Raw genomic sequence first — 27,373 nt, 5'->3', positions numbered from 1 at the left:
TTTAGAGCTGCACCCTCAAAATTATTTGCCTAAGATAAGTATTTTTATTGAAACACTATCTCTAGTCATTACATAACCAAGAGCCCCAATCAATACTTTACCTTGTTACAATACAATCGTTTAGTTTAACAGTGAGTGTATCTGATAGGGTGGACCAAGGAAGATTAAAGTGGTTAAGGCATGTAGATTTTAAACATGCACATGTTTGGGCATATGTTTAGTAGTCGGTATATGTAAATATGTAGAGAACTAGCCATTTCAGGAGTATATGGTAACAGTAGAAGTATAAAAGCTTGGAGAGAGTGAGTCACAGATGATAATGAAAAGCTTCAGTAATGATCTCAAACAATGGTGATAATTATAATGCTGATATTCATGATTAGGAATTGATAATGATAATGGTGATGATAAATAGGATTATTTATGAAGTTTATTATATTTCAAAAAAAATAACTTTAGATACATAGTTTGTGTTTCATATTTGAAAGTTTATAATATTTCATGAAATATATATAATGCTACATAAATGTTTCATAAAACTTTAGATTCCTAGTTCGTGTTTCATATTTGGAAATTTATAATGAAAATGTAAGGGACCTGCTTGGTCGAGACCAAAATGCAAAATTAGAAGTAAGTAATAAAAGAATTATAATATTATTCAAAGTATTTTTAACTAAATATAAACGTTAAATCATATATATAATTTATCACTTAAAGGTTAAAGAGCGTCCTGATGTTGGTGTGTATGTAAAAGATCTTTCAGCTTATGTTGTAAATAATGCTGATGACATGGATAAAACAATGACAATGGGAAATAAATGTAGTATGTTATCATGAATAATCTTTCCAAAATATTTTCTATACACTAAATATATTTAAAGTTTCTTTATCCAAAGTTCTCATATTGAGACACTTATTTTTGTTTGACAAAATTTTTTTAAGGATCTGTTGGTGCTACAAATATGAATGCTACGTCATCACGATCGCATGCCATTTTCACTATTACAATTGAACGAAGCGAAAAGGGGATTGACGGGCAACAACATTTACGTATGGGAAAACTTCATATGGTTGATCTTGCTGTAAGTACTGCATTTCTATTTTATTTACTAGATTTCTATTTTATTTCAGCATACTTTAAACCTAAAATGTTTTTTTCTAAATTAAAAATTAACTAAATGTCAAATTAAAACATGAAAAACCCCTACTAAAATGTATTACTGTATGTGTGTATAATTTAGGGCTCTGAAAGACAAGCAAAAACAGGTGCAAGTGGTGACAGACTTAAAGAAGCAAATAATATAAATCTTTCTCTTTCTACACTTGGTAATGTCATTTCAGCTCTCATTGATGGTAAAAGCACGCATATTCCATACAGGAATTCAAAGTTGACACGACTGCTTCAAGATTCTTTAGGAGGCAATTCAAAAACTGTGATGGTAATTTTCTTTACTTTTTCACTCTATAAACTTTACTATTATGTAGCCCCTGAAATAAAAAACAGTTATTAGATGCCTCCAAGGTTTAATCTTGCTGTCACACACTCTTTAGTAAAATATACTTATTAGATGAGCTGTAACTAAAACCACATTTAGATTGCAAATATGTAAAACATTTAGATTGCAAATATGGGTCCTGCATCATACAATGTAGATGAAACTATAAGTACACTTCGGTAATTTTTTTCTACTATTTAGTTATAAGTTAAAAGTTTTTTTCTTTTATAAATCTTTAACTAATATAGGTATGCTAATCGTGCAAAGAATATAAAAAATAATGCTAAAATTAATGAAGATCCTAAAGATGCATTACTACGCGAGTTTCAAACAGAAATTGAAAAATTAAGAGCTCAATTAGCTGAAGGTTTTTTGTTTTTTTATTGTAGTATTTATTTATATCTTTTTTTTTTGTATTTGAAAACAATTTTTTGTTTAAGCATTTAAAACTTTTAACTTCTTTTTATTAAGGTGGTTACGGAGGTGAATTAAGTGGTTCAGAAGAAGACGATGAAGAAGATGAGGAGTATGTTGATGAGAATGGAGAGAAGAAAATTAGGAAGAAAAAAATAGGTCTTTTTAAAAAGTTTAATTTTTAAATTACTTTTCAATATTGCTCATATAATAATAGATAGTTGTTGTCTTTTTTTTTGTTGTTGTTTTTTCTAATAGTATCGAAATGCATTTCTCCGCGAGAAGTTGAAAGGCTTAAAGCTCAAATTGAAAGCGAAAGAAAGGCTCTCCTTGAAAAAAAAAACCTTGCGGAAGATGAAAAATTGAAAATTGAAAATGAATTACTTAAAAGAGAAAATGAACTTTCTAAAGCCCAGTAAGTTTAGTTTTTATTAATCTAATAACAGTGATTTTTATATTTAATATCTACATAAAGTTTAGAGTTTATATTGATATTTTTATATTGAATATCTATATAAAGTTTATATTGGTATTTTTATGGGCTTTTTAAAAAAAAGTAAATTTAATATTAAAAATTATTTTTATTTATTTTGTATTGTATTTATTTCATATTGTGTTTTAATTATTAGTGATATTTTTCAACCACTTTGATATGAAATTTTGTATCATTTTAGTTTAGAATTGGTAGTAATTATTCTCATATATCAAAAATCTTGATTTTTCAATATTTTAAAAATGTAAACCAAAATTTTAAAATATTTCAGAACTATTATTTTTTATGGTTTTTATTTAGAAATTAGTATTCTTATTTCAATACTCACCACTTCTAATTTTTTTTTCCTTTGTTTCTCCAACTGATGAAACATTTAAAGTTTTAGTTTTCTACTAAACAGTTTATTAAAAAAGCATTGTTTAAAACATTGTTTAAAACACTTCAAAACATTTTACATCAATACTGACCTAAATTTTTCTACACTCAATATTATTCAAAATATTTTACATCAAAAACCATTTGCAATACTTTAAACCTTATGTTTTTTAAACATTTGTACACTAATTATAAAATTTTTATGCCCAGCACTAATTGCAATATCTAAAACATTTCTACCTCCAACACTTTAGAAATCATTATACTAATTAGTGTAATAATAGTTTGTTTAAAAATAATCTTGCACTTTTTAGTCTTTGCTTTGGTGCCAATAATATTACTAAAAGGAAGTTTTTTTATTTTTTTATCCACTTAATTACAATTAATATTGCATTGGTAAAAGCCTAATATATATATATATATATATATATATATATATATATATATATATATATATATATATATATATATATATATAATATATATATATATATATATATATATATATATATATATAAATATATAAATATATATATATATATATAAATATATATATATATATATATAAATATATATATATATATAATATATATATATATATATATATATATATATATATATATATATACATACATATATATATATATATATATATATATATATATATATATATATATATATATAATGTAATTTTTTTAAAGAGAAGAGCAACAAAAATTGCAGGAAAAACTTAAAGCAGTTGAGTCCAAGTTGATTGTTGGTGGTGTAAATTTGGTATGTTATTTAGTTTCATAAGAAATAGTATCAATGTATATATATTTAAACTAATTTTATTTTGCTTCTTTTTTTAAAACTAGCTGGAAAAAGATGCTGAACAACAGAGACTTTTAGATCAATCTGCTAAAGAATTAGAGGCAAGACATGCGCGTGAAGCAGAAATGCGTAAAAAGTTAGAAGAACAAGAAGTAATTATTCCAAAATATCTGTTTTATTTAAATTATCTTTTTTGATTGGTTTGTAATTTATAATTCTAAATGATTTTATAAAGAATTTAAATATACTTCAGTTATCAGAGTGTAAATATTTTAGGCAGAAAATATTGATATTGAAGAAAAATACGCAAATCTCAAAGAAGAAGCTGCTGGTAAAACAAAAAAATTAAAAAAGGTCTGGACAATGCTTATGGCAGCTAAGTCTGAGGTACATTTATTTTAATTTTTGTTTCAGTATTTAAGATTTATATTCTCTCTAAATGCTATAACTCTGAAATACAAACCTTGACAAACAAAGCCATTGTGTGAGACTACAAGGTTGTGGCGGGGATTTGATTTATTACATTTTTCTTATGAAGCAAGGTTTATAAACATGTTTCGATTGTCTCTTTTAAATGTTTTGAATGTCTCAGACACGTTTTGCACATGAAGCAAAATTTATAGACATTTAAGGAAAGCTTATAGACCATAATGGTAATGTTTAGATTAATGATATCCAAGAAGAACATCAAAGAGAAACAGAAGGACTTTTGGATAGTATTCGAAATGCATCAAAAGAAGATAAGTTTTTACAATTAACTCTTGACAGTTACATACCAAAAGACTTACAGGTATTTTTTAATTAATTGAAAATTTTTAAAACAATAAAACATTCACACCACAAATTCATTAATAAAAAAAAAATTTATGTGGTCACATATCAATGTTTACATTAATGATTTTTTTATTTTTGTTGATGAAGGCCATTATTGCTCAAAATGTTGTTTGGAATGAAGAGATTGGTGAATGGCAGTTAGTAAGGAAACTTTTACACTAAAATTTATGAAAATATTAAACAGTTTATTTTATTTATTTATTTTTTGTTTTTATAGTTTTATGTTGCCTATACTGGCAACAATATGAGAAAATTAGAGTCCGGTCCTGAAAAAGATAGTAAAAAAGTGAGTTTTTCATTTTAATATCTTTTATTTAATCTATAATGTGCCAATAAATTTTAATCTAAAATTTTAGATTTTTATATACTGTACAACATATATGTTATATATTTGTTTCTACATATATGCTATACATTTACTACAACATATACTTAATTTCAAAAGTCCAAGGTTATAAACCTTGACTTTCCAAAACCTTGACTATAAAAGAGTTATAAACTACTATAATTACACAGCTGAGTATCTTGTTTTTTGGTGAGAATTTAGCAATGTCATTTTTGGATTTATGATGTACTCAAATCTTAATAAGTCTTCAAATAAAGCAATTTTAATATTTATAAAATACCATCATCAGTATATTCAAAAGATACCATCATCAGTATTTTAATATTTATAAAATACCATACATTTTTAATATTTATAAAATAAAATACAATTTTAATATTTATAAAATACCATCATCAGTATATTCAAAAGATACCATCATCAGTATTTTAATATTTATAAAATACCATACATTTTTAATATTTATAAAATAAAATACAATTTTAATATTTATAAAATACCATCATCAGTATATTCAAAAGATACCATCATTAGTGATCAGCTGAAACAGAAAAAAAGCCAAAACCAAAATAAACCGAAATTTCCGGTACTTTAGTTCAGTGCCGAAACTGACATTTTAACAAATATTTTACTGAAACAGATACCGACATTTCAGCTAGTCAAAAATAATTTCGTTAGAAAATTTTATTTAAAAATGTAATTTTACATTTTTTGTTTTTTTTTTACATGTATATTATCTTAGAATTGACTACATGTGTTTCATAAATTAAGATTTAATACACAAGTTGGCAATGAAGTCAATAGCGAAAGTTAACAACTTGCAGATTTTCTCTGCAAAATTCATAAAAAGTACCGAAACCAAAATTTCGGTATCGGCTCAAATTTAAATTTTGGCCAAAACCGATACCGAAACAGAATTTCAGTCAATTGCTAACCATCATTAGTATATTTAAAAGATACCGTCATTATTATATTCAAAAGATACCATCATTAGTATATTCAAAAGATACCATCATTAGTATATTCAAAAGATACCATTATTAGTATATTCTACTCCATTAAAAAGTAAAAAACCACTGACTGTTCATCACACATTAAAAAATCAGGATAAATCATGTTATATTTGTAGAAAAAGATGAAATTCATTGAAATGATTTAAATGTTAACCTTGAAGGATATTAGCTACATAATAGTAAATATTTCATACTTACTATTATGTAGCTAATGTAGTTAAAAAATATATACATATTTTTCCAATTAAAAATTATTCAACACTTAAGCATTCTAGAAGTTTTAATTTTAATTGATGAATTTATGCATGTTACATTATTCTCTAAATTATCTTTTGTTCAATGAATGCTTTTAAAGTAATGGCTGTGTATTGGAGAATTTTTCTGCCTATATAAAAAATTATGTAGGCAAAAAATTTGTCTAATTATTTAATGACTGAACTCAATAAAATAAAGTACAAAAAACTAGTTGATGAAACAAAATTTTCATTCTTTTATGATAGGTGCTTATGCTTCAATTTTCATCAGGCGTTCAGACTCTTATTAGTGCAGTTTCCTTTACTATCATTTTGAAACCATAAATGTGGATTAGAATCATTAAAATCTGTTAAATATTTATTAAACCAAAATAAAATTGATAAAGATACTATATCTTTGATACTATATTCATGGGTAAATCCTCTGATGGATAAAATATATTGCAGAAAGAAGGGGACTTTTAATCAAGATCTAATAAATAGTGGTCTTAATAAAAAGGTTTTATTACAAAACAAGTATAAAACAATTTAGTTTTAGGCTTGCGATCAAATGCTTATTTTTGAACAGCTGTTTTATCATAATTTCAAAAGGATTTAATATGCTTTTATAAGTTTTATGCTATGGTGAGAAATAGACAAAAAGTTAATTTTTGACAAATCGAAATTTACAAGATTTTTAAAAAATAATTTTTAAACAATTTTCTAACATAACAGCTAGCTGTTATGTAAGAAACTTCAAAACTATTTAACAAGTGCTTATCAGAGTCTTGTTTTCCAGCCTGCTGGAAAGCAGGATCTGTTATCAGTACTTTCAAAAATTCTGGAGAGCGATCTGACTCATCTAACTACTGTCCCATTAGTCTTCTTCCTATCATAAACAAGGTTTTTGAGTCTTTTATTGAAAAATACTTAATCTCTCATCTTGAATCTAATTTGCTTTCTGATAATCAATATGGATTTCGAGCTTCTACTGCTTGTTTGTTAAAGGTAATAACCGATAGGTTTGCATTAGATAGAGGTGGAGAGGTTAAGGCTATCATTCAACATTTGTTAAAGGCTTATTTGTTAAAGGTAATAACTGATAGGTTTGCATTAGATAGAGGTGGAGAGGTTAAGGCTATCATTCAACATTTCTAAAGCCTTTGATAAAGTTTGGCATGTTGGTCTTCTCCATAAGCTTTTTTCTAATGATGTATCTGGTAACATCTTTATTTAAGCTTGAAAAGGATCTCACTTCTGCTACAGCATTGGGCTCTCAGTGGCTGGTGGACTTTAACTCAATTAAAACTCAATTTTTTTCAGCTATTTTTTATCGCAACAATTTATATCTTCCTATATTTATGAATGGTAACTTACTTAATGAATCATCTACCCTTTGTCTTCTAGGATTAATTCTTACTTCCAATCTTTTTTGGAAACGATATATCAAATCCATTGCAAAATAAGCATCTGCTACTTTTGCAATGGATTTGATATATCGTACAGTATTCCATCTTTATATGGAATACTGTTGCTATAATTGGAGTGGATCTTCGAATGATCCCCTTTCTCTTTTAGATAAGATGCAAAAACGCATTGTAAACATAGTTTGACCTACTCTTGCATATCTTGCAATACTTTTTTTAAAAAGTTTTAAATATCTCAATTCATAAAAATTAAGTTTTGTATATTTCAATATGAGTTGGAATCTGCTATTCTTTTAAAACTTAGCAAATTAAATGAAGTTTCCACCTTTCAAAAACCAATTGAAAGTTGACACTTGTTTACAAGTTTTCTGTGATGAAACAATTGTTGCACTTAAAAATCATCCATCCATTAAAAAAGATGAAGTTATTGGCATCATCAAATTTATTTCTATATTTGTAAATTTGTGAAAGTTTGTAATGGGAAAGTAACTGCATGGTATTCATCTTTATAATGAGCAGATACTCGTTATAAAGATGAGTACTATGCAGTTATAAGTTCACAGACAGATAAAAGTCTGCTATTCTTATTAGATGTGGCAGATATGGTTGAAAGAATAAAAAAGTCTGGCCCAAAACGTGTTGAGCAGTTTACAAAAGATACCTCTGAATGTATTACTCTTGTGTAGGGGGTTAGTCAACATTGCAAGGTATCTTTTGGATTGTAGAAATGATTATGTTATCCTGGGGTGGTTTATAACTGATCCATTAAAGAAAACTTTGAGCAAGCTTCGCCAGGGTTCTGGAGGAATCTATTTCGTCACTGCTTAATCTGTCACAGAAAAAGTTATAATCCAACATGCAAAAATTTCTCTACAGTTAGAAATGGATAGTTTTAATGATTGTATCAATGGTCATTTCTGTAATAATTGTTTTCGAAGTTTAAATGAGCAGGAGTACTAAATTTTTGCAGAATCATTACCTTCAATTTTATATATTGCTGGTTATGTTTAAAGAAAGAATGGCTGTGATTATACGGATACACAATTATATTATAAAAAGTGTGGTAACTACACTGATGACCTGAATAGAGGAGGTCTTGTTGTTTTATTATAAAAAGTGTGTTGCCTACATTGATGACCTGAATAAAGTAGGTCTTGTTATTCCCTTTGACAATATTGTTCAATGGTGCATATTTTGTTCGATGGTGCATATTTTGCTCTATGGTGCATATTTTGCTCTATAGTGCATATTTTGCTCGATGGTGCATATTTTATTTGGTTTTACTTGAGCAGTTATCAGATGAATTTTGTCGAACATTTTTGATGAAGCAATTCTTATCTGTATCGAAAAAGTTTTAATTTGGTATTTATGACTGACATTGCCGCACTTTAGCAAATATATTTCTAAAAAAAACTAGCAATAATAAAATCTCCAAGATGCTCCAAGGAGTCCAGGCAAAACGTTTAAAACTGTCATGACAATGAGTCTTCATTTAAATTTTATTATCTTATATAAGAATTATATTATAGTTTATTAACTTTATTGCAGTTTTACTTTTAAGACAGTTCTTACATATTGTTATTACTATAGTTTTTTTGCTCTCTTTTTCTGCATCCACTTTACTTAATAGCGCTAGTCAATAAATATTTTGGCGCGTTGTCAAGGCCTGTATTTCTAGAACGCCATATTTTTGAATAAATTGTTCCCTTAAGTAGTTATTGATTTATATACTGGTAAAATATCATGGAGTGACGTCATGATGTATTTGATAAAAACCAGTTATTTCAGTCAATTTTGAGATAAGTTATCTTTCAAACACTTAATCTAGGAGATAAAGTGATTGTAAGATTACTATTTGTCAGTCGATGTATGTACGCTCCTTGCATGTTCAACCTATTTCAGTTGATGTATATACACTAAAATTAATAAAACAAATAGAATTGAAAAATAAAAACAGTATAAAACATTAATAAAGTAAAAATAAACATATTCTGGATTAAAAAATAAATGATTCAAGTGCGTTTTTGCGGTAATTTAACGGGTGGCCCAAGATAAATGGCATAGGTAGTATTTTTATTATAACTTTGTTATTTTTTAAGCTAGAAAAGTAAATTTTTTTTTAAAAGATTTATTATTAAATTCTCTACAAAATGATTTATTTAATGTAAATAGTCTCCATTATTTTTTGACATACGATATAAGCAATTGGTCCAACTAGTAAAACTTTCTAAAGCTACATTTACTCTAATGTTTTTTATAGCTTGTTTAAGTTCTTGAATTAATGTTAATTTTGATTTAATTTTATTCCATTTCATTTGGTGAACGAGTTCATCCCATATTGAGTAATCTAAAAGATTGAGATCGGGGGAATATGGAGGCCAGTGGTTTTTGTCAATAAAAGCAGGAAAATTATCATGACACCATTGTTGAGTTAAATGATGCGTATGTGAGGTTGCTCCATCTTGTTGAAATGTCCAATCATCACCAAACATCTTGTTTCCATATTTCAAGGCCACTGGCAACACTTTTTTTTATATATTAGTCATGATTTACTGTATCTTTGTTCAAAATAACCAGTGGTGTAACACCTTTTGAACAAGCTCCCAACCAAGCCATTACCTTTTGAGGGAATTTTTGTTTCTGTTTAATACCACCATCTTTATTAGCTTCATTACGATTAGTGGACCATATGCGATCATTTTGGGCATTGTACATACCATTTAAATCAAAAAAAATTTCATTTGAAAACAGAATTTTCAGTATTTGTTCTTTTCGAAAATGGTTTCTTATCCAATTTGCAAATTTAATTCTCATGACTTTTTGACCATTTGTAAGCAGTGGTTTAACTCTGTGTTTGTATGCCTGCAAATTGAGATCCTTTGAAGTATTCTTTGAACCCTGGTTCTGGAGATATTGAGTTCATTAGCTAATTTTCGAGATGAAATCCTCTTTTTACGTTTCAGACAACTTCTGATTTTTTGAATGTTTGCATTTGTTCGAACTGATCTTGGACCATCTGATGGACTTTTCAACTCGATAGAGTCTGTCTCTCTTATCATTTGACACCACCGATTTATTGTACGAAACCCAATGACACCCTTAATATCAGCAAATATTTTTGATGGACCATCACTATTATGGTATTTAGAAAGTACAAGCTTTTGCAAATCTTTAGATTTCATTATCTACAAATAAAATTAAAAACCATAAAACAAAGCCATCAAGACAGATTTATAGAGAATTTAATAATAAATCTTTAAAAAAAAAACTTACTGTTCTAGCTAAAAAAATAACAAAGTTAAAATAAAAATACTATCTATGCCATTTATCTTGGGCCACCCGTTAAAAATGTTTTATTCACGATTAATTTGATAGTCTTGACTTTAAGACAACACAGAAAAAAAATACATAAAAATTTTATACATTAATTATTTGCTGTTAATTAAATGAAAGCATTTTTGCAACACCTTTGTTAATTATTCCCGCTATTATTGCTAAAACTATTGAACTATAAATAATTATAATAATATTGCTTTCATTCTACAGTTTAATATTATATTATTACATAGATTTTGGTCACAAAATCCATATAAGTGTCGTTAACTGTGTCTTATCTAGCCTATTCTTTTTTTTATTTATTCTTATTATTATTATTATTATTATTATTATTATTATATATATATATATATATATATATATATATATATATATATATATATATATTTAATATTCCATTACAAACCATTAATATACTGTTTTGCTTTCTTTAGGTAAATGAATTAGATTTATCTGGAGTATATCTTACCTACAGTAAAAATTTACCGCATGAAACTGACAAAACATCACGCCCGAAAACTGGAAGAGGTAAATCAGCGAGACCAAAAACCGCGAAAAAGTGTGTTTTTTTATTTTGTTGTTTTTGTTATTTTTCTAAATTCTATAACTTCTTTGTTTAACTATTAAAGTTTTTTTTATTAAAAAATGTATTTTTAACTTCTTTGTTTAACTAGTAAATTTTTTTAATTAAAAAATGTATTTTATAAATTAAAGGAAAGGAAAGAAAAATGGCGGAAGCAAAGGACTATTTGATGATGAATAGCATTTGTCAACAGTGTACAACATCAAAATATATCAAAATATTGTGTTTACCTTTAAAAATTATTAAAATGCTTTATTGAAATAATACCTACAATGACTGACATTATTACCTTAATTTTTTTTTTTTTTTTTTTAATAAATTAAAGTTTTTTTTAGTGCCAAAAAAATTAAATTTGATGAAAATATATATACATATATATATTGTAAATTATTATTTATATCCAATTTAAGCGTTTAGAAATATTGTAAATAAATGAATTTTGATATATGTATAACTTATAAAAAAATAATTGTATCTTTTTCATGACGAAAAAAGTTAGGTAAAGTAATTTCTGCATTTTTTTTTTCCGTCCACGACTAGAAAAATATATATATATTTTTTATAATGAACTGAAAAGGCTACACTGTCGTTCAGACTTACTAAAAAAGCAGAAAGTTATTATACGCAAGCGCAGTAAAATTTGCATATTTCAAGAGTTTTAAAAATGGCTACGGATACCAAATAACAAAAATTTCTCATTGACAACGAACTGTTTTTTCTAATTTTGGGGCATTAAATATGCATTTAGTCGTTAATTAAAAAGAAATTATTCTAAAAAGAACTTTCAGTGCATTATGCAATGATTCAAAGAACAAAGAAGATTAAAAAAAACCTCTCCAAATGAATAAAATGAACTTCAGAAATAGCTACTTTAGTGTGTTTTGTTTATTGTTTTGAAATCCTTTTTAAAAAAATGTTGAAATGTATTATTCTTTAATTTTTCAGATAGATGAACTTTTTATTCTTTTTTGAAATGTTTACTAAAATTAGTATCCAATTTTTTTTCAAGACAAAAAAATTTTTTTTTCAACACTAACTTCTTGTAAGCTGTTGCTAGGCTATTCTATAGTCACAATACATAATTGCATTGATGTGATGTGAGTTTTATATATATGGTAGATTAGGGTAATATTAGCACCTAGGTAATATGAGTATACTTAAAAATTTCTTAGATGTAAGCAGTGAAGTTAAAGTTGCTTTGTATTTTTTTGACTTTATGTGGTGATAACAGGAATCAGTACAATTAGCGTAAATTTATATGCAGTAATTAGCGGCTATCATTTAATTAAAATGCTATTAAATTTTTTGCGTTGTTTAATTAATATCATCACGCGTGAATAAATCTGTGCCGCGAAATTTTGGTGCTAAAATAATAAAACTTTGAATTTTTTTATTTTAAACAATTTTTAACTTTGAACAATAAAAATTCAAAAAATTTTGGATTTTTATTGTTCAAAGGTTTGAGTTAATAAAATTTAAAAAATAACGATCTATTTTTTTTTGTTTGTTTATTTTGAGAAAAACAAAAAGGTTGCTTAAAATTTGATCTTTTAATGGTAAGTTTTGTTAATAACGAATTATTGTATACCAAAAATTAGTTCTAATTGTCAGGTTGCTATTTTTTGACTTAATTAATGTTATTTTTTTGATTTAATTTAAAGTGCTCAATTTACCAAGCGGTCTGGCTAATATGAGCACTTTTGCTACTTTTTTATAACCCCTGTGTTTTTAAGAAAAAAATTCGGGTGCCCAAATATCAAAGTGGATCATGAGAAGGGATCTCTAAAAATTGTTTTTTCGCAAAAACTTTGAATCCACCATAACTATTTTTGAAAATATACCAAGTTTCGCTTAAGGTGCTTATATTAACCTAATCTACTCTATATTTGAATATTTAAATATATATATATATATATATATATATATATATATATATATATATATATATATATATATATATATATATATATATATATATATATATATACATATAAATGCATATTTATGAAAATGTATATAATAACTTATATAAATGTATATAATTTAGATAATAATTTATATAAATGTATATAAATATAAATGTATATAAATATAAATGTATATATATATATAATATATATATATATATATATATATATATATATATATATATATATATATATATATATATATATATATATATATCATTGGCCATAAGTTTAACTAACAAGAAATATTTTAGTTTTCAATTTATTTAATTTTCGATAAAATTAGTGAGCTCTAACTTATGGCCAATGGTAAACGCCAGATCGCACTTATTTCAAATTGTCATAAGTGCGATCTGGCGTTAGTGAGAATTTGCATAATTGTGAATTGGGATTAGTGAAAAGCAGTTGCAAAAACTGGCAAGTGTGATCTTGCAAGTGTTTACATAAGTGTAAATTGGTATAAGTACTAACCGAATCGTCGTAAGTACAAACTAGCGTAAGTGCGTCAAAGGAATTTGCAAACTTTCGCATAAGTGTGAACTTGCATAAAAGCAAACTGGTTTAAGCACGCTGAATAAATTTGCAAACATCGGCAAAGGTGTGAGTTGACATTAGTGCAAACTGACATAAGTGCACTGAAAGAATTTGCAAACATTAACATAAGTACAAAATGGCATATATACGAATCTCCATAAATGCAGAACATAAATGGGCATTTGTGCGAACTGGAATATGTGCGCCAAAAGACTTGAAAAAAATAACGTAAGGGCGTCAAATGAAATTGCAAACATTAGAATAAATGTAAATTGGCATAAGAACTTGCGTAAGTGCGAATCTTTATGCCAATTTGCAGTTATGCTAAAGTTTGGAAATTTATTGGGGGTTTATCAGTTCGCACTTATACCTGCTTGCACTTATGCCATTTTGCACTAATGCCAATGTTTACAAATTCTTTCGACGCACTTAGGAAAATTTGCATTTATGCCAGTTTTTGCAACTGATTTGCACTTAGGACAGTTTGCATTTATGTATTTTGGCACTTATGCCAATGTTTGAAAATTCTTTTAATGCACTTATTCCAATTCGCACTTATGCTAGTTGGCACTTATGACTGTTTTCGCTACTGCTTTGCACTTATGTCAGTTCGTACTTATGAAATTCGCACTTATTCAGCCTCCATTAAATTAAAAAAATATTTGTCGTCAGACGTTATCAAGGTTTTTAATAAGTTAAAATTGGATTTACCTTAACTTGATTTAGCGTTAACTTGATTTTTTAGAACATTTATAATCTTAAAAAAGTTATATTTTTATAAAAAATTTTTTTTTTTTAAATTTACCTCCTCAAGGCCGTGAAGGCCACTACAGACGAGGAGGCTACTTAATTGTGGTTATAACCCTTTCTCAACTCTGTATCTCCGAAACACGAACCTTGACGAACAAGGCCGTTGCGCGGAGAAACAAGTATTAAGTATTGAATTACAAAAAAGTTGTTATATTAAAAGTTTAATACTCTATGTAAAGTTATGAAAACTTTGTTTATTTTTTCTAAAAATAATTTTTTTTTGAGGACAACGTAATGAATGTCGAAGCTAGGCCAAGATACTATCTTAAAGATACTCATCCTGGTAATATTTGATTGGCATTCAAAAATCAGGGGCAAATGCAGTATTTTTTTGATCTTTGAGAGAGCAAACTTCTAGACGTAAACAAATTCCAAAAATTTTTATATTTATGTCAAATAAGGATGCTTTTCAAAAATTGCGACGATTGGAGTCTGGCAATAAAAATACTCACAAATTTTGGCCACAACAGCCCCAAACGTGAGAACATCAAGTTGATATAATATATATATATATATATCTTTTTTACTATTCTCAACAAAATTCGTATTCATCGATAAATCGATAACAAATTTATCGATATATCAAAATGTATTGATTTGAAATCGATAAATTTTAAATTTCATACAATAAGCGTTCAAATAATGTGACGTTGAAAAATCTAATTAAAAGAAAAGATGAAAACTGAGTATTTGTTCATATTGATCACGTTTCATAACTTGAAAAAAACTATTATTGAACAATCTAGATAAAAATTACATAAAATTGGCCTTTAAACTACCTCTCCCAACTCTACTGCTATTAAAAGACAAAACAAAAGTTTAAATCTATAACGAAGCGGATTAAATTATATTAAGAGCGTTTTGTATTTACGTAAAGTTAGCGTTGTAACGTTTAAAACATTTTTTTCTTTTCATTTTTGTTTATTTTTGAAAATTTGTATTAACTATTAGCAAACAAGTTTCGTAAAACAAAAAACCACATCAAATATAGAAGCTAATAAAAAAACATGCAGAATTGCAACCAAGTATGCTCAAGGAAGTTTACAAAATAAAAAAAAGATCAGAGCGAGAATGATCAGTACTAAAGGTAAAGTTTACGTTTGATTAAGTCATTTAAATAAATTGTTATGCCACTTATTTCTGCTTTAGTAAGATGCAACTGTAAGTTCTGGTTTTTTAAAAAAATTTTAATATTTTTGATTAAAATTTTAGTTTTCAAGGTGCGCAACATAAATGTTTGAATCATAGTTTGGTTATTTTAAATTTTTGATAAGAGATGTATTTAGCTAAATTAAATAATATAATTTAATGCATGCTGTTTTCATTAATTACTTATGTGAAAAGCTTAGATTAAAGGACTTTAACATAATTTTTAATAAAGCTTATAACTTGTTGTAACTTTCAATTTTAAATTGCTTTTCTGAGCAATTAGAGTTAAAAGCTCTTTATAAATTCCACGGCATTTAAAAATGCGACCACGTCCGCATTTTTCTTTTTAAGTTCACGTTCGGAAGTTGTTTTAAAAATAGAAACCAACCAATCAATTGATCAAATGCTTTAATATTAGTCTGGATTTGAACTTTTTGACCGATTTATAAAAAGATGGATGTTCGTAATTTCAATCAAAAGATAGGCGGCGATAAACCATCGTCTGGTTCATACAACGGTTTCGACCGTGAAACAGCTATTCTGGATTCCGCGGACCCTTCTCAAAGTCTTGAGGAAATGCTAAAAGAAGCAACTGATTTACAATCGCATCGTTCATTTAGTTCTGGTCGATTGGAACTCAGATCTGATGAAAATGAATCTCCATTCCAACACCATGTACCAATTAGTTCACCTGCAGGTGTTTCATTTTGTTCGTCGTAGTAATATATATATATATATATTTATTTGATATGACCACGTATCACATTACTTAAAAGTTTAGTTGTTATTTTCTTGTGTAAAGAAACAATTGCTAAATTGATAAACGATATGATGTTGTGTTGTTTGAAAACACTATCTTATAACACACACACACACACACACACACACACACACACACACACACACACACACACACACACACACACACACACACACACACACACACACACACACACTCACACACACACACACACAGACACAGATGTGTGTATATATATATATATATATATATATATATATATATATATATATATATATATATATATATATATATATATATATATATATATATATATATATATATATAAATGTATATATATATATAAATGTATATATACATTTAATTAATTTTGACCAATTAAATCATTTATTTCAATCAGTTCCCAACTATTAGCATGAAGTTGATTGCTAAAGTTATTCTTAATATAATCCTTGCAGAAGCAAAATTTTCAATTTTTTTTTTAATCTTTTGATTTTTGTTGTTTATTTTTTTAAACTTTTTCAAAGTATCTTATATTTAAGTATGCAAATAAACTTGCAGTTTGACAAAGCTTTCTGAGAGTTTTAAGAGGGCAAACCATTGCCATAATAATGCTGTTGTATTAACATTGTGCAGTTGATTTATGTCTGCCACCGTAATCTAACTTTAGTTCTAGTATCAGGTTTCTCTTTATAGAAGAAGAAACTAGAACATCTTAGGTTTAAAATTTTTTGCAATTGCAATCATAGCAGATTCCTTAAAGCTTTCATACACACCAACAAAAAATTGAAAGATATTTTGTTTTTAATAAATTGATAGTGAACAAATGAAATTTATACCAGTGTGAATAATCCTACTATACTGTTCATCTATCATTCCCAGCAAAGAAATATAATTCCAATGAAATATATTTCCCAGTTAATAAACTTTGTTTGTTATTATTTAAAATAAGTTGTAAATAAGAGAGTTAATAATAAAAAAGAACAGTTGATAGAAGATTTAAATAATTGTTTTCATATTATATTTTTGGATTTTAGTTTTGATTTGAACAGAGAGCTTGTTACACCACAGGAAAAACAAGTGAGGAAACACTTGAAATCAAAAATTTATAAAAAGATCTTGTATGATCAATAAGCTTTGTTGACAATAGTTTTCATTTATTTAAGCTTCAATAGCAAGTTATTGTGTGACCATTAAAAGTTAAAAAAAAATCGTAAAAAATGTTCAAAATTTTGAAATTTATGAAAAATCTGATAAAAATCTTTAACTTATAATTTTTTTTTAATCATCTTTTTTTAATTTTTATTTTTATTTTTCTTGTTTATTGAATAATATTTTTTATTCTTTTTTCAGCTACTCCTAATAGTTTATCAGATAAAAACAAATCTTACAACCAGACAAACTCATATACTAATCAACTTGATACAAGACAAGCAATGCCCTCAATAAATGGAACCCAACAAGTTGTTCAAGGTATAGAGGCTGGAGCCAAAATTGATGCTTTAAAGAAATGGACTGTTTCAACTTATAAATACACAAAACAAATGGTATCAGAAAAGATGGGTAGAAGAGCTCGAACTGTTGATACAGAATTGGAAAAGCACATACAAGCATTGAGAGAAACACAGTTACGTTATGCTAACTTATTAAAACTATCAAAACAACTTACTACACAATTTAGTAATCTATTAGTCACACAAAAGTTATTAGGAGAGGCCCTAACTGACTTAAGCATAAAATCTCCAGACCTTCAGGATGAATTTAATCAAAATGCAGAACTGCAGAAAATAGTTTCAAAAAGTGGAGATACCTTGCTTTCTGCACTTAACTTTTTTACTGAAAATCTACAAACATTATCAGGAAAAACTATTGATGATACTATTATGACGATTCGTGATTATGAAAGTGCACGAATTGAATATGATGCATATCGCACTGATTTGGAAGCCTATGAAGCACAAGGTCAATCTTTTAAAACGGAAGAAGCTAGAAAAGAGTTTTACATTCAGAGAGACAAATTTGAATCATTGCGTAATAATTTACAAATTAAAATGAAGTTTTTGGAAGAGAATAAGGTACATTATCCTTTTTTTTTTGTAAATATTAGATAATTTTTTTTTTAAATATTAGATAATATTTCTTGGATTTTTAGGTGAAAAGAATAATATTTTTTTGAAATTTTTGTTGTCTAATATTTAATATAATAAATCAAAGTTTAAAATGTCCTGTAAAATAGGGCTCGACCTTTGATATATAAAAAACTGGACACAGCATAGGCATGTCTAAACTACTGAATTTTTGAATTCCGAAAAAAATGATTCTGAATTCCGAAAAAATGACGTAGAGTGAGACAAAATGGTTTTATGCAATATGTAATATGACATATGTATTGGGTTGGGAAATAAGTTTGTTTGGTTTTTTTCAAAGAACTTTCTTTAAATAAAAACCAATAATTATAACAATAAATTAATCAATTATGTATTCGCTGTTACTGTTTACAACCTCCTCCCACCTTTTGAGCAGTTTGTTGATGCCGCTCCACCAAAAATTGCCCGGTCTGGTGTCGAAGAAGTTGTTGAGCCAGTTTTTGAGGTCCTCTTTGCCGTCGAAGTTAACACCCCTCATTTGATTAAACAAGGAGCGGAAAAGTTGATAATCTGTTGGCGCAAGGTCTGGAGAGTACTGTGGATGTTGAACCTCCCATTCGAGCTCTTGGAGTGCGGTTTTGACGACTTGTGCAACATGGGGTCTGGCGTTGTTGTGGAGCAAGATGACTTGGCCTTGTCGGTCAGGTCTTTCAGTCGCATAGTCTCATTTATGCGGCGTAGTTGGGCAATGTAGAGCTCCTTGTTGACCGTCGTCTTCCTTTCAAGCATTTCCCAGTGATTCATGCTTTCCCAGTCCCACAAATGCAGATCATGGTCTTTTTTGGATGGAGATCGTGCTTGACTCTCAGTGTTGGCGTGTCTCCTGGGGCCACCTACTTCTTTCTTTGTTTCATATTGATGTACAGGCACCATTTCTCATCTCCCATGATGATTCGGTACATAAAGCGCTGTTTATGGCCACATGTTGCTTGATGGCATGCAAGGTATTGAGCAGCGATTTGAAGACAATTTTCTTTGTTGACTTCATGAAGCTTGTGAGGCACCCAAGCTCCAAGCTTTTTTGCAAATTCCATTGAGTGATGACGATTGAGGATTGTCTTATGATCACAGTTCATTTTTTTGGCCAATTCACGACTTGTTTGGCGATCATCTTCCTTCAAAAGTGCCTTGAGATGCTCCTCGTTGAATTCTGTGGGTTGTCCACTGCAAGGTATATCTTAAAGGTCAATGTTGCTGTTTTTGAACTTCGCAAACCATTTCTGTGCTGCGCGCTCACCTATGACACCTTCTCCATACATGTTGCATATGTCACAAGTGGCTTCAGCTGCTTTTTGACCATGATGAAAAGCGAAGAAAAGTAGGTGTCAAAAATGCTGATTTTTGCCACCTGGGTATTCTATTTCTAAGGGTGGAAAATAGGAAAAGTATTTGAAAAAACAAATAACACAGTTCTGTAGAGCAGAAAAGGCACTGTCTAATAAATACAAACACTTTGCTCAACAACAAGTAAATCCTTTAAATAAACCTCTTTTAAAAAAACCAAACGAACTTATTCCCCAACCCAATATCATATAGCTTTATATTATATATATTATATCATACAAGGCTCAAATTAAGTGATCATGAATTATAATATCTGCAAATATTTCTGGTTATTAAATTCTCAGTTTATTTAAAACCATGAGCACTGTTTTAATCAAACAGTCAATTTATCATAATGCAAAACTTAATGAAAAAACAAAACAATAAATTTACAAATGAAAAAGTAATAACAAACAAAATTTACTTAATTTTAATTATTGTTTTTTTAAATACCAGGTAATTATAAATAATAAAAAGTTATTACAAATAAATTGTTATTAAAGGTCCAAAAATATTGCAGGGTAATTTAATAATCAACCAATAAAAATGATGCTAAAGCTATTTGTGCATTGTATGAAACATTAAAATCAATTTTTGTTTAGGGGGAAAGTTTGAGGAATTATTTATTAAAATATTTAAATGTTTTAAATTAAAAATTAAGTAATTGATAATAAAAATAATAATAGTAAAGATGTATTTCAAAATAAGTCATTAAAGTTTTTTTGTATTGTTTTAAAATTACTATAAAAAGTTTAAATTAGTTTTTATATATTTTTAAACTCCCTTGTCTTTAATTTTGTATTCATGTCTGCAAAAGAGTTACAAGCATTAAATTTATAAAAAAATATTGAATAAGATTTAAATAAGATATGAAAGTATTTTATATCTTATTTCACAATTTCTTTTATTTAAAATATTTGATCACTGCTAAATTCCTTTAGACTATTGTGATTAGCGGTTGTTTTTTGATAATTATATCCTACTTTATTGTGCTTTATTTTTATAGTTTTATCTGATAATTTATAAAATGAATTAAAATATTAGTAGTAATATGGTTTTTAATAAGATTTTATATCACAATTTAAGTTCCATATAAATATTCATTATTTAGTAACAGCTATTGAGATTAGTGATCAAGACAGAGTTTACGGTTTTTAAAAAGCTGACAGTTTAAAGTCTGGAAGCATTTCCAGATCTTGCAATTCGTGATCACCAGATTGGAGCCCTGTCATATATTTACATGGCATATTACTTTTAAAGATAGTTAATCTTTATTAATAAGTTTGAAGAAAATTTATTATATGAGCTTATATAATATTTATTATACAAAATAACAATATCATATATTGACATAATTTAATTTCTTGGATCAAGGTAATTGTTATTCAGTTTTTTACTTAATATGAACAAAACTGGTAAGGACTAAATATATGAAAATGATAAAAAAAGTATTGTAAAAAAGCATGCTATTTTGATTTTGATTTATTGTTAGTTATTGTTAATGTCCATTAACAATAACTTACAATAAATCAAAAAGAATCATGGTTTATGTCCATCCCATTCTGTTTCCATTTTTCCATCTGATTAAATTTAGAAAGCTTCATAAGTAAAGCCTTGCTGCACATTAATACTATACTATTTTCTCAGAGTGTCTGGATAAGGAAGACAAGTGTCAATGTTTGACATAATCATGTTTTTTATTTTTATTTTTTTGCAATTAATATAATACAAAAAATATATAATAATAACATAATTTTAAAAATATATAATAATAAATAATATTTATAAAAAAGGCCATCCATGAATAATGCAACACTAAGTTTCACTTATAAACAAAACAAAAAAGATAAAATGTTTTCCCTTGCAAAATCTTAAGAAATATGAAAGATCAAAGTAGTACATTAAGTTTAATGAAAATCACCACGTAAAAGTGCTTAAGATCTCCTACTTCTGTTTTTTAGATAAATTTAGTGTTGTGTGATTTATGGACGATCCCTAATATATAATATTAGTAATAATAAATAATAATATATGAGAAAAATATATAATAAATAAATAGTAAGTTATTTATCAAAAATATAAATGATTTGATACAAATAACAACTCTTGTTGACAGTTGGCAGATTGTCTGAAACAAAATCTACAATTTTTTAGTACTTATTACCTTTGCTGAACAAATAAAACTTACTGAAGAGATAACTTTTAAAATAAATTTCTATTGAATCTTTAAAAACAAAATGTTTAAACTATATAGGTACTATATTTTATCATTATATATATACATTGGCGAGCAAAAAAAAGTGAACAGTACAATTTTTCAGTAAATTATGTATTATTAATCAATTAAAAATATAATACATAAAAAATAACATATCGCTTATGTTAAATACATATACATACACATATATACGACTCATTTTGAAAAAAAAAATATATATTTTGCGTGGCCACCACCATTTTTCGTCACTTCATTTAATCGATGCGGCATCGAATCAATTAAATTTGCTATCAAACGGTCAGGTATCGTAACCCAAACTTGTTTTATGGCTGCCCAAAGATCATCCAAAGATGAAATATTATTTTTATGGACCTCTTTATCCATATAGTCCCACAAATTTTCAATGGGATTAAGGTCTGGACTTTGGGCAGGCCAATTTTCAAAAAGGAAAATATTTTTATCCTTTAGCCATTTTTTAACTTGTTTAGACGTATGGCAAGGAGCATTGTCATGTTGAAATTTAATTTCATCCTCTTCTAATTCTTCCAGTGTGGGCAGCAAAGATTTTTGTAGATTACTAATGTATTCTTTGGAATTTATTTGTAATCCTTCTTCGACTCTATGCAATCTGCCCACACCTTTGGCAGAACAACAACCCCAAACCATAATTCCAAGATTATCCTTTACCGTTTGGTGAATACAATCTGGATTTAATTGTTCGTTCTTACGTCTAATGCACATCTGTGGACGATCTGAATGCAAACAAAATCGTGATTCATCTGACCATAATATTTTTGTCCGGTCTGTGTTTTTATTATATTTTACCCAAGCTAACCTTGCCTTTTTATGGCGTGCTGTAAGAAGAGGTACTTTTTTACATGGGTGTATTTTGAACCCCTGATCTTTAAGATGCCTCGAAATTGTCCATCGGCTAACCTTTTTATCATCAGAACACGTAAAAGTTTCTGCAATATGCGTCATAGTGGTTTTTCGATTTTTTAAAACATTCAATTTTAACTTGTGATAATCTCTTTCCGTCATTTTTCTTGGTCTGCCAGAACCTTTTTTTTAGCTGTTGTTTTATTGTTTTTCTGACGTGAAAGTATCTTGTGAACTCCACCACACTAATGTTTACACCTTGAGCTTCCATAATTTGAATAATTTGGCGTATCAATTTACCGGACGCACTCATTCCAACAATGATTCCTTTTTGTTCCATTGTTAAATGAGGTCCTCTGTGAAAAAAAAATGATAATATTTTTAGAGTAATATATAAAGAAAATATTTATTTAATGATAAACTATGTATTCTAAATGAATATTTTTTTTTCATAAGAATCCAATACATCAAAATTAAAGGGGATTTTTCATTTTAAATAAGTTAGGCATAAATAATAACCAAAATAAAATAAAAAAATACCTTTTATTTGGAGACATTTTTTTCCTTTTATTTTTTTATAATAATAATATAGCGATAATATGTCCTATTTCACCCATTTTAAATAAGTTAGAGGCATAAATAATAACCAAAATAAAAAAAATTACCTTTTATTTGGAGACATTTTTTTCCTTTTATTTTTTATAATAATAATATAGCGATAATACGTCCTATTTCACCCATTTTAAATAAGTTAGAGGCATAAATAATAACCAAAATAAAAAAATAAAAAAATTACCTTTTATTTGGAGACATTTTTTTCCTTTTATTTTTTATAATAATAATATAGCGATAATACGTCCTATTTCACCCATTTTAAATAAGTTAGAGGCATAAATAATAACCAAAATAAAAAAAATTACCTTTTATTTGGAGACATTTTTTTCCTTTTATTTTTTATAATAATAATATAGCGATAATACGTCCTATTTCACCCACGCTCTAATATCAACTACAGATTTTGCTGACAACGTTCACTGTATTCATATCTAATGTTTAGAAGTTTATTCATGTTTTCTTTGAAAGATAAACGTAAATTCTTTGATAGTACGAACAAAAATAAACAAGCTTGTATGAGTTTCTGTCCAGAGCTCTTTCATTTTATGCGTAAGCAGTCGCTGTTCACTTTTTTTTTCTAGCCAGTGTATATATATATATATATATATATATATATATATATATATATATATATATATATATATATATGTATATGTATATATATATATGTATATGTATATTTATGTATATGTATATGTATATATATATATATATATATATATATATATATATATATATATATATATATATATATATATATGTATATATATATATGTATATATATATATATAAATAGGTACTGTATTCTTGCCTATAAAAATTACTTCAGATCTCTGTACATCCAAAAGCACAAAATTACCATTTTAAAAAATAAATAATAGAATGATAAAAGATTTAAATTCAATAAAAATTAACACTGCAAACCAATTTTCCTGTTGTTGATGTTTTTTCTAGAGCATTGTTAAAAATAATCAAAATCTGTAAGAAAAGAAAAAATTTATTTTATTTATAAAAACATTTATTGCAAAGACAAAATAGTACATATTAACAAAATACACAAATTAACCATTTAAAAACTAATATAAAATCTTTAATTATATAGTACATAAGTATATATGTATATCAGTGCAATAGCTAGTTATTCAGAGGCCCCCTCCACCTAAATTTGCTGCCTTCACCCCAATGTGTGGATTAGCCTAACCATGGCTCTGATATTTGTTATAGATAAATATGTATATATACATAAATAAATATGTATATACACATAAATATAGATGCATATTTTTTATTCAACATTTGTTTGCTAAAAACTCAAATATAAATCTTACAATATACAACCATATACAAGTTTTTGAATTAACTCATTATCATTGTTTGCATTGCAGAATATTTAAAAAAAAAATTTTTTTCATGTAAAAATCTTTTAGTTTAAAATCAAATTAAATTTAATTTGTTTAACTGAGCCTAAAATTTTAATGTGTGTGCAGTGAATATGCTGATTAAACTGTATTTTTCCGCCATACTCTACGTCATCATAGCAAAATTTGCCCAACTTCAATCATCCCTGCCTGTGCTGTATCTAGTATTTTATATATCTAGGGACTCAACAAATCTGTTTTTTTAGTATGGTTGTTGATGCTCATATCATTATTTACTGACAAGCGTCTAATTAATGAATAATAGCTTCACTAATTAAACTTTTTTTTACTATTTTTGAAGTCAGAAAATATGTTGTAAATGTTATTAGCAAAAAAAAACTGTATATTTTGATAAGTCAGAAAAAAATATTAGCACAATCAAAAAATATTAGCACAATCAAAAAATTTGCTTCCTATTTGTGCAATGAAATTTTAAAGTATGATGCGAACTGCTGGTTTTTTGTTTGTTTTTTAAATGTGAAATTGAAAAGAAATTTTAAATCTATTCTTCTGATCTATTCCATATCCTAAATCTATATTCTAAATCTATTCTATATCCAATTTTTATATGTTTTGGGTGCAAAAAGTCTTCAATTCACAGGCCATCAAGCTTAATTTGCATATCTTCTAGTGTGTCATCATTTAATTTAGTTTACATAATATTTATTTGTAAGTTCACAAAAGAAAAACTATGTTCACAACTTGCTGTCAAAGAAGCAATATTATATATCTATATATTCTATATCTATATATTATATATCTATACATTGTATATCTATATATTCTAAATCTATATATTATATATCTATATATTCTATATCTATATATTTTATACTATAAGATCTAGTCAAAGTGCTATTAATCTGTATATTTAAGCGAGATATCAAAAAAAATCTGGTAAAGTATATATATCTTAGTTGGGTATACATATCTTAGCTTCTCACTGTGGACAAGATGTAGCAGTCTAAAGTGTAGTGATTGTAATCAAATATACCAGATTTCTGACTGATAGAAGATATTTAGGCCATATATTTGGATTGCTAGAAATATATAAGGATTGCTAGTAATATATAAGGATGGCTTGAAATATATAAGGATGGCTAGAAATGTATAAGGATGGCTAGAAAGCAACAAATAAAGCTAGAAACTAGAATTAGAGCATGATATTTAAAGACTGTTTAAGTTTGCTTTTATTTAATTAAAAGTTTTTAAGAAAAATATATATATATATATATATATATATATATATATATATAATATATATATATATATATATATATATATATATATATATATATATATATATATATATATATCTGTGCATATACTACATAATATTTAAAATATCTTATTCATTGTTTATATATATATATATATATATATATATATATATATATGTATATATATATATATATATATATATGTATATATATAATATATATATATATATATGTATAATATATATATATATATATATATATATATATATATATCTGTGCATATACTACATAATATTTAAAATATCTTATTCATTGTTTAGGTGAAGGTCATGCGAAAGCAGCTTTTAATTCTACATAATGCCCAAGCTGCTTATTTCTCTGGTAACAAAGAAGAGTTAGAAAAGACAATGAAAGAATTTCATATTCGCGTTATGAGTAAAGGAGAAGGAACCTCTTTTTTAGAAACTCACTAGACTTCAAATTTAACTTTAGATATTTCCACATCTTTTATAAATTTTTTTTTTTTAGTAATTAGTATTTTTATTTTTTATGATGCTACTTTTAACTTTTTCTAATTGGCTTGCTATTGTAAATGGTAAAATTATTTAAATGGTTTGGATTTCACTTACCTTGAGTTGATAAATTATAACATTATAATTTTTGTTGTTAATCAGTGTGTGTATATATATATATATATATATATATATATATATATATATATATATATATATATATATATATATATATATATATATATATATATATATATATATATATATATATATATATATATATATATATATATATATATATGAATATTGTTAAGTTTGATTAATAAGCTCCAACCCGACATCAGCACAACACCGAAAAGTAAAAAATAAATCAATTGCAAATAAACAACGTGGTTTTGTTAATAGTAAAAATTGTTTAAATTTGTTTGAAACTTTTGATTTTATTACAAGAGAAGTTG

General features: G+C 26.4%; 2 protein-coding genes across 5 annotated transcripts in view; both read left to right on the top strand.

Annotated features, from left to right (window-relative positions):
- Nucleotides 1-11,868, top strand: part of LOC100199815 (kinesin-like protein KIF3A) — a 67,226-nt gene extending 55,358 nt beyond the window's left edge. For both annotated transcript variants that reach the window (XM_065812546.1, XM_065812547.1), the window contains exons 4-19: nucleotides 546-630; nucleotides 718-823; nucleotides 943-1,082; nucleotides 1,242-1,439; nucleotides 1,620-1,675; nucleotides 1,745-1,863; nucleotides 1,968-2,069; nucleotides 2,169-2,325; nucleotides 3,480-3,552; nucleotides 3,636-3,743; nucleotides 3,868-3,978; nucleotides 4,256-4,381; nucleotides 4,513-4,566; nucleotides 4,643-4,711; nucleotides 11,215-11,339; nucleotides 11,495-11,868. In XM_065812546.1, the coding sequence (XP_065668618.1) occupies nucleotides 546-630; nucleotides 718-823; nucleotides 943-1,082; nucleotides 1,242-1,439; nucleotides 1,620-1,675; nucleotides 1,745-1,863; nucleotides 1,968-2,069; nucleotides 2,169-2,325; nucleotides 3,480-3,552; nucleotides 3,636-3,743; nucleotides 3,868-3,978; nucleotides 4,256-4,381; nucleotides 4,513-4,566; nucleotides 4,643-4,711; nucleotides 11,215-11,339; nucleotides 11,495-11,543 (1,678 nt within the window). In that variant the 3' untranslated portion in view covers nucleotides 11,544-11,868. The remainder of the gene's footprint in view (nucleotides 1-545; nucleotides 631-717; nucleotides 824-942; nucleotides 1,083-1,241; nucleotides 1,440-1,619; nucleotides 1,676-1,744; nucleotides 1,864-1,967; nucleotides 2,070-2,168; nucleotides 2,326-3,479; nucleotides 3,553-3,635; nucleotides 3,744-3,867; nucleotides 3,979-4,255; nucleotides 4,382-4,512; nucleotides 4,567-4,642; nucleotides 4,712-11,214; nucleotides 11,340-11,494) is intronic.
- A 3,658-nt stretch (nucleotides 11,869-15,526) lies between these two features.
- Nucleotides 15,527-27,060, top strand: LOC100214093 (arfaptin-2). 3 transcript variants are annotated; one of them, XM_065812545.1, is made up of 3 exons: nucleotides 15,527-15,761; nucleotides 17,937-18,658; nucleotides 26,724-27,060. In XM_065812545.1, the coding sequence occupies exons 1-3, from the start codon at nucleotides 15,746-15,748 to the stop codon at nucleotides 26,874-26,876; spliced, it is 891 nt and encodes a 296-aa protein (XP_065668617.1). In that variant the 5' UTR covers nucleotides 15,527-15,745; the 3' UTR covers nucleotides 26,877-27,060. The 3 variants fall into 3 exon arrangements, with proteins under 3 accessions (XP_065668617.1, XP_065668616.1, XP_065668615.1); XM_065812544.1 differs by having other exon boundaries at nucleotides 15,740-15,835; XM_065812543.1 differs by lacking the exon at nucleotides 15,527-15,761 and adding an exon at nucleotides 16,253-16,520.
- The last annotated feature ends 313 nt before the right edge of the window (nucleotides 27,061-27,373 follow it).

Source organism: Hydra vulgaris, chromosome 12, assembly GCF_038396675.1.
Source record: "Hydra vulgaris chromosome 12, alternate assembly HydraT2T_AEP".
Lineage (NCBI taxonomy): Eukaryota > Metazoa > Cnidaria > Hydrozoa > Anthoathecata > Hydridae > Hydra > Hydra vulgaris.
This window is presented reverse-complemented; position numbering and strand designations above follow the sequence as displayed.

Coding starts and splice junctions, on each gene's coding strand:
- LOC100214093 (XM_065812543.1), top strand. CDS start 16,277: ATGGATGTTCGTAATTTCAATCAAAAGATAGGCGGCGATAAACCATCG. Junction 16,521..17,936: donor ACCAATTAGTTCACCTGCAG/GTGTTTCATTTT, acceptor TTCTTTTTTCAG/CTACTCCTAATAGTTTATCA. Junction 18,659..26,723: donor AGTTTTTGGAAGAGAATAAG/GTACATTATCCT, acceptor TTCATTGTTTAG/GTGAAGGTCATGCGAAAGCA.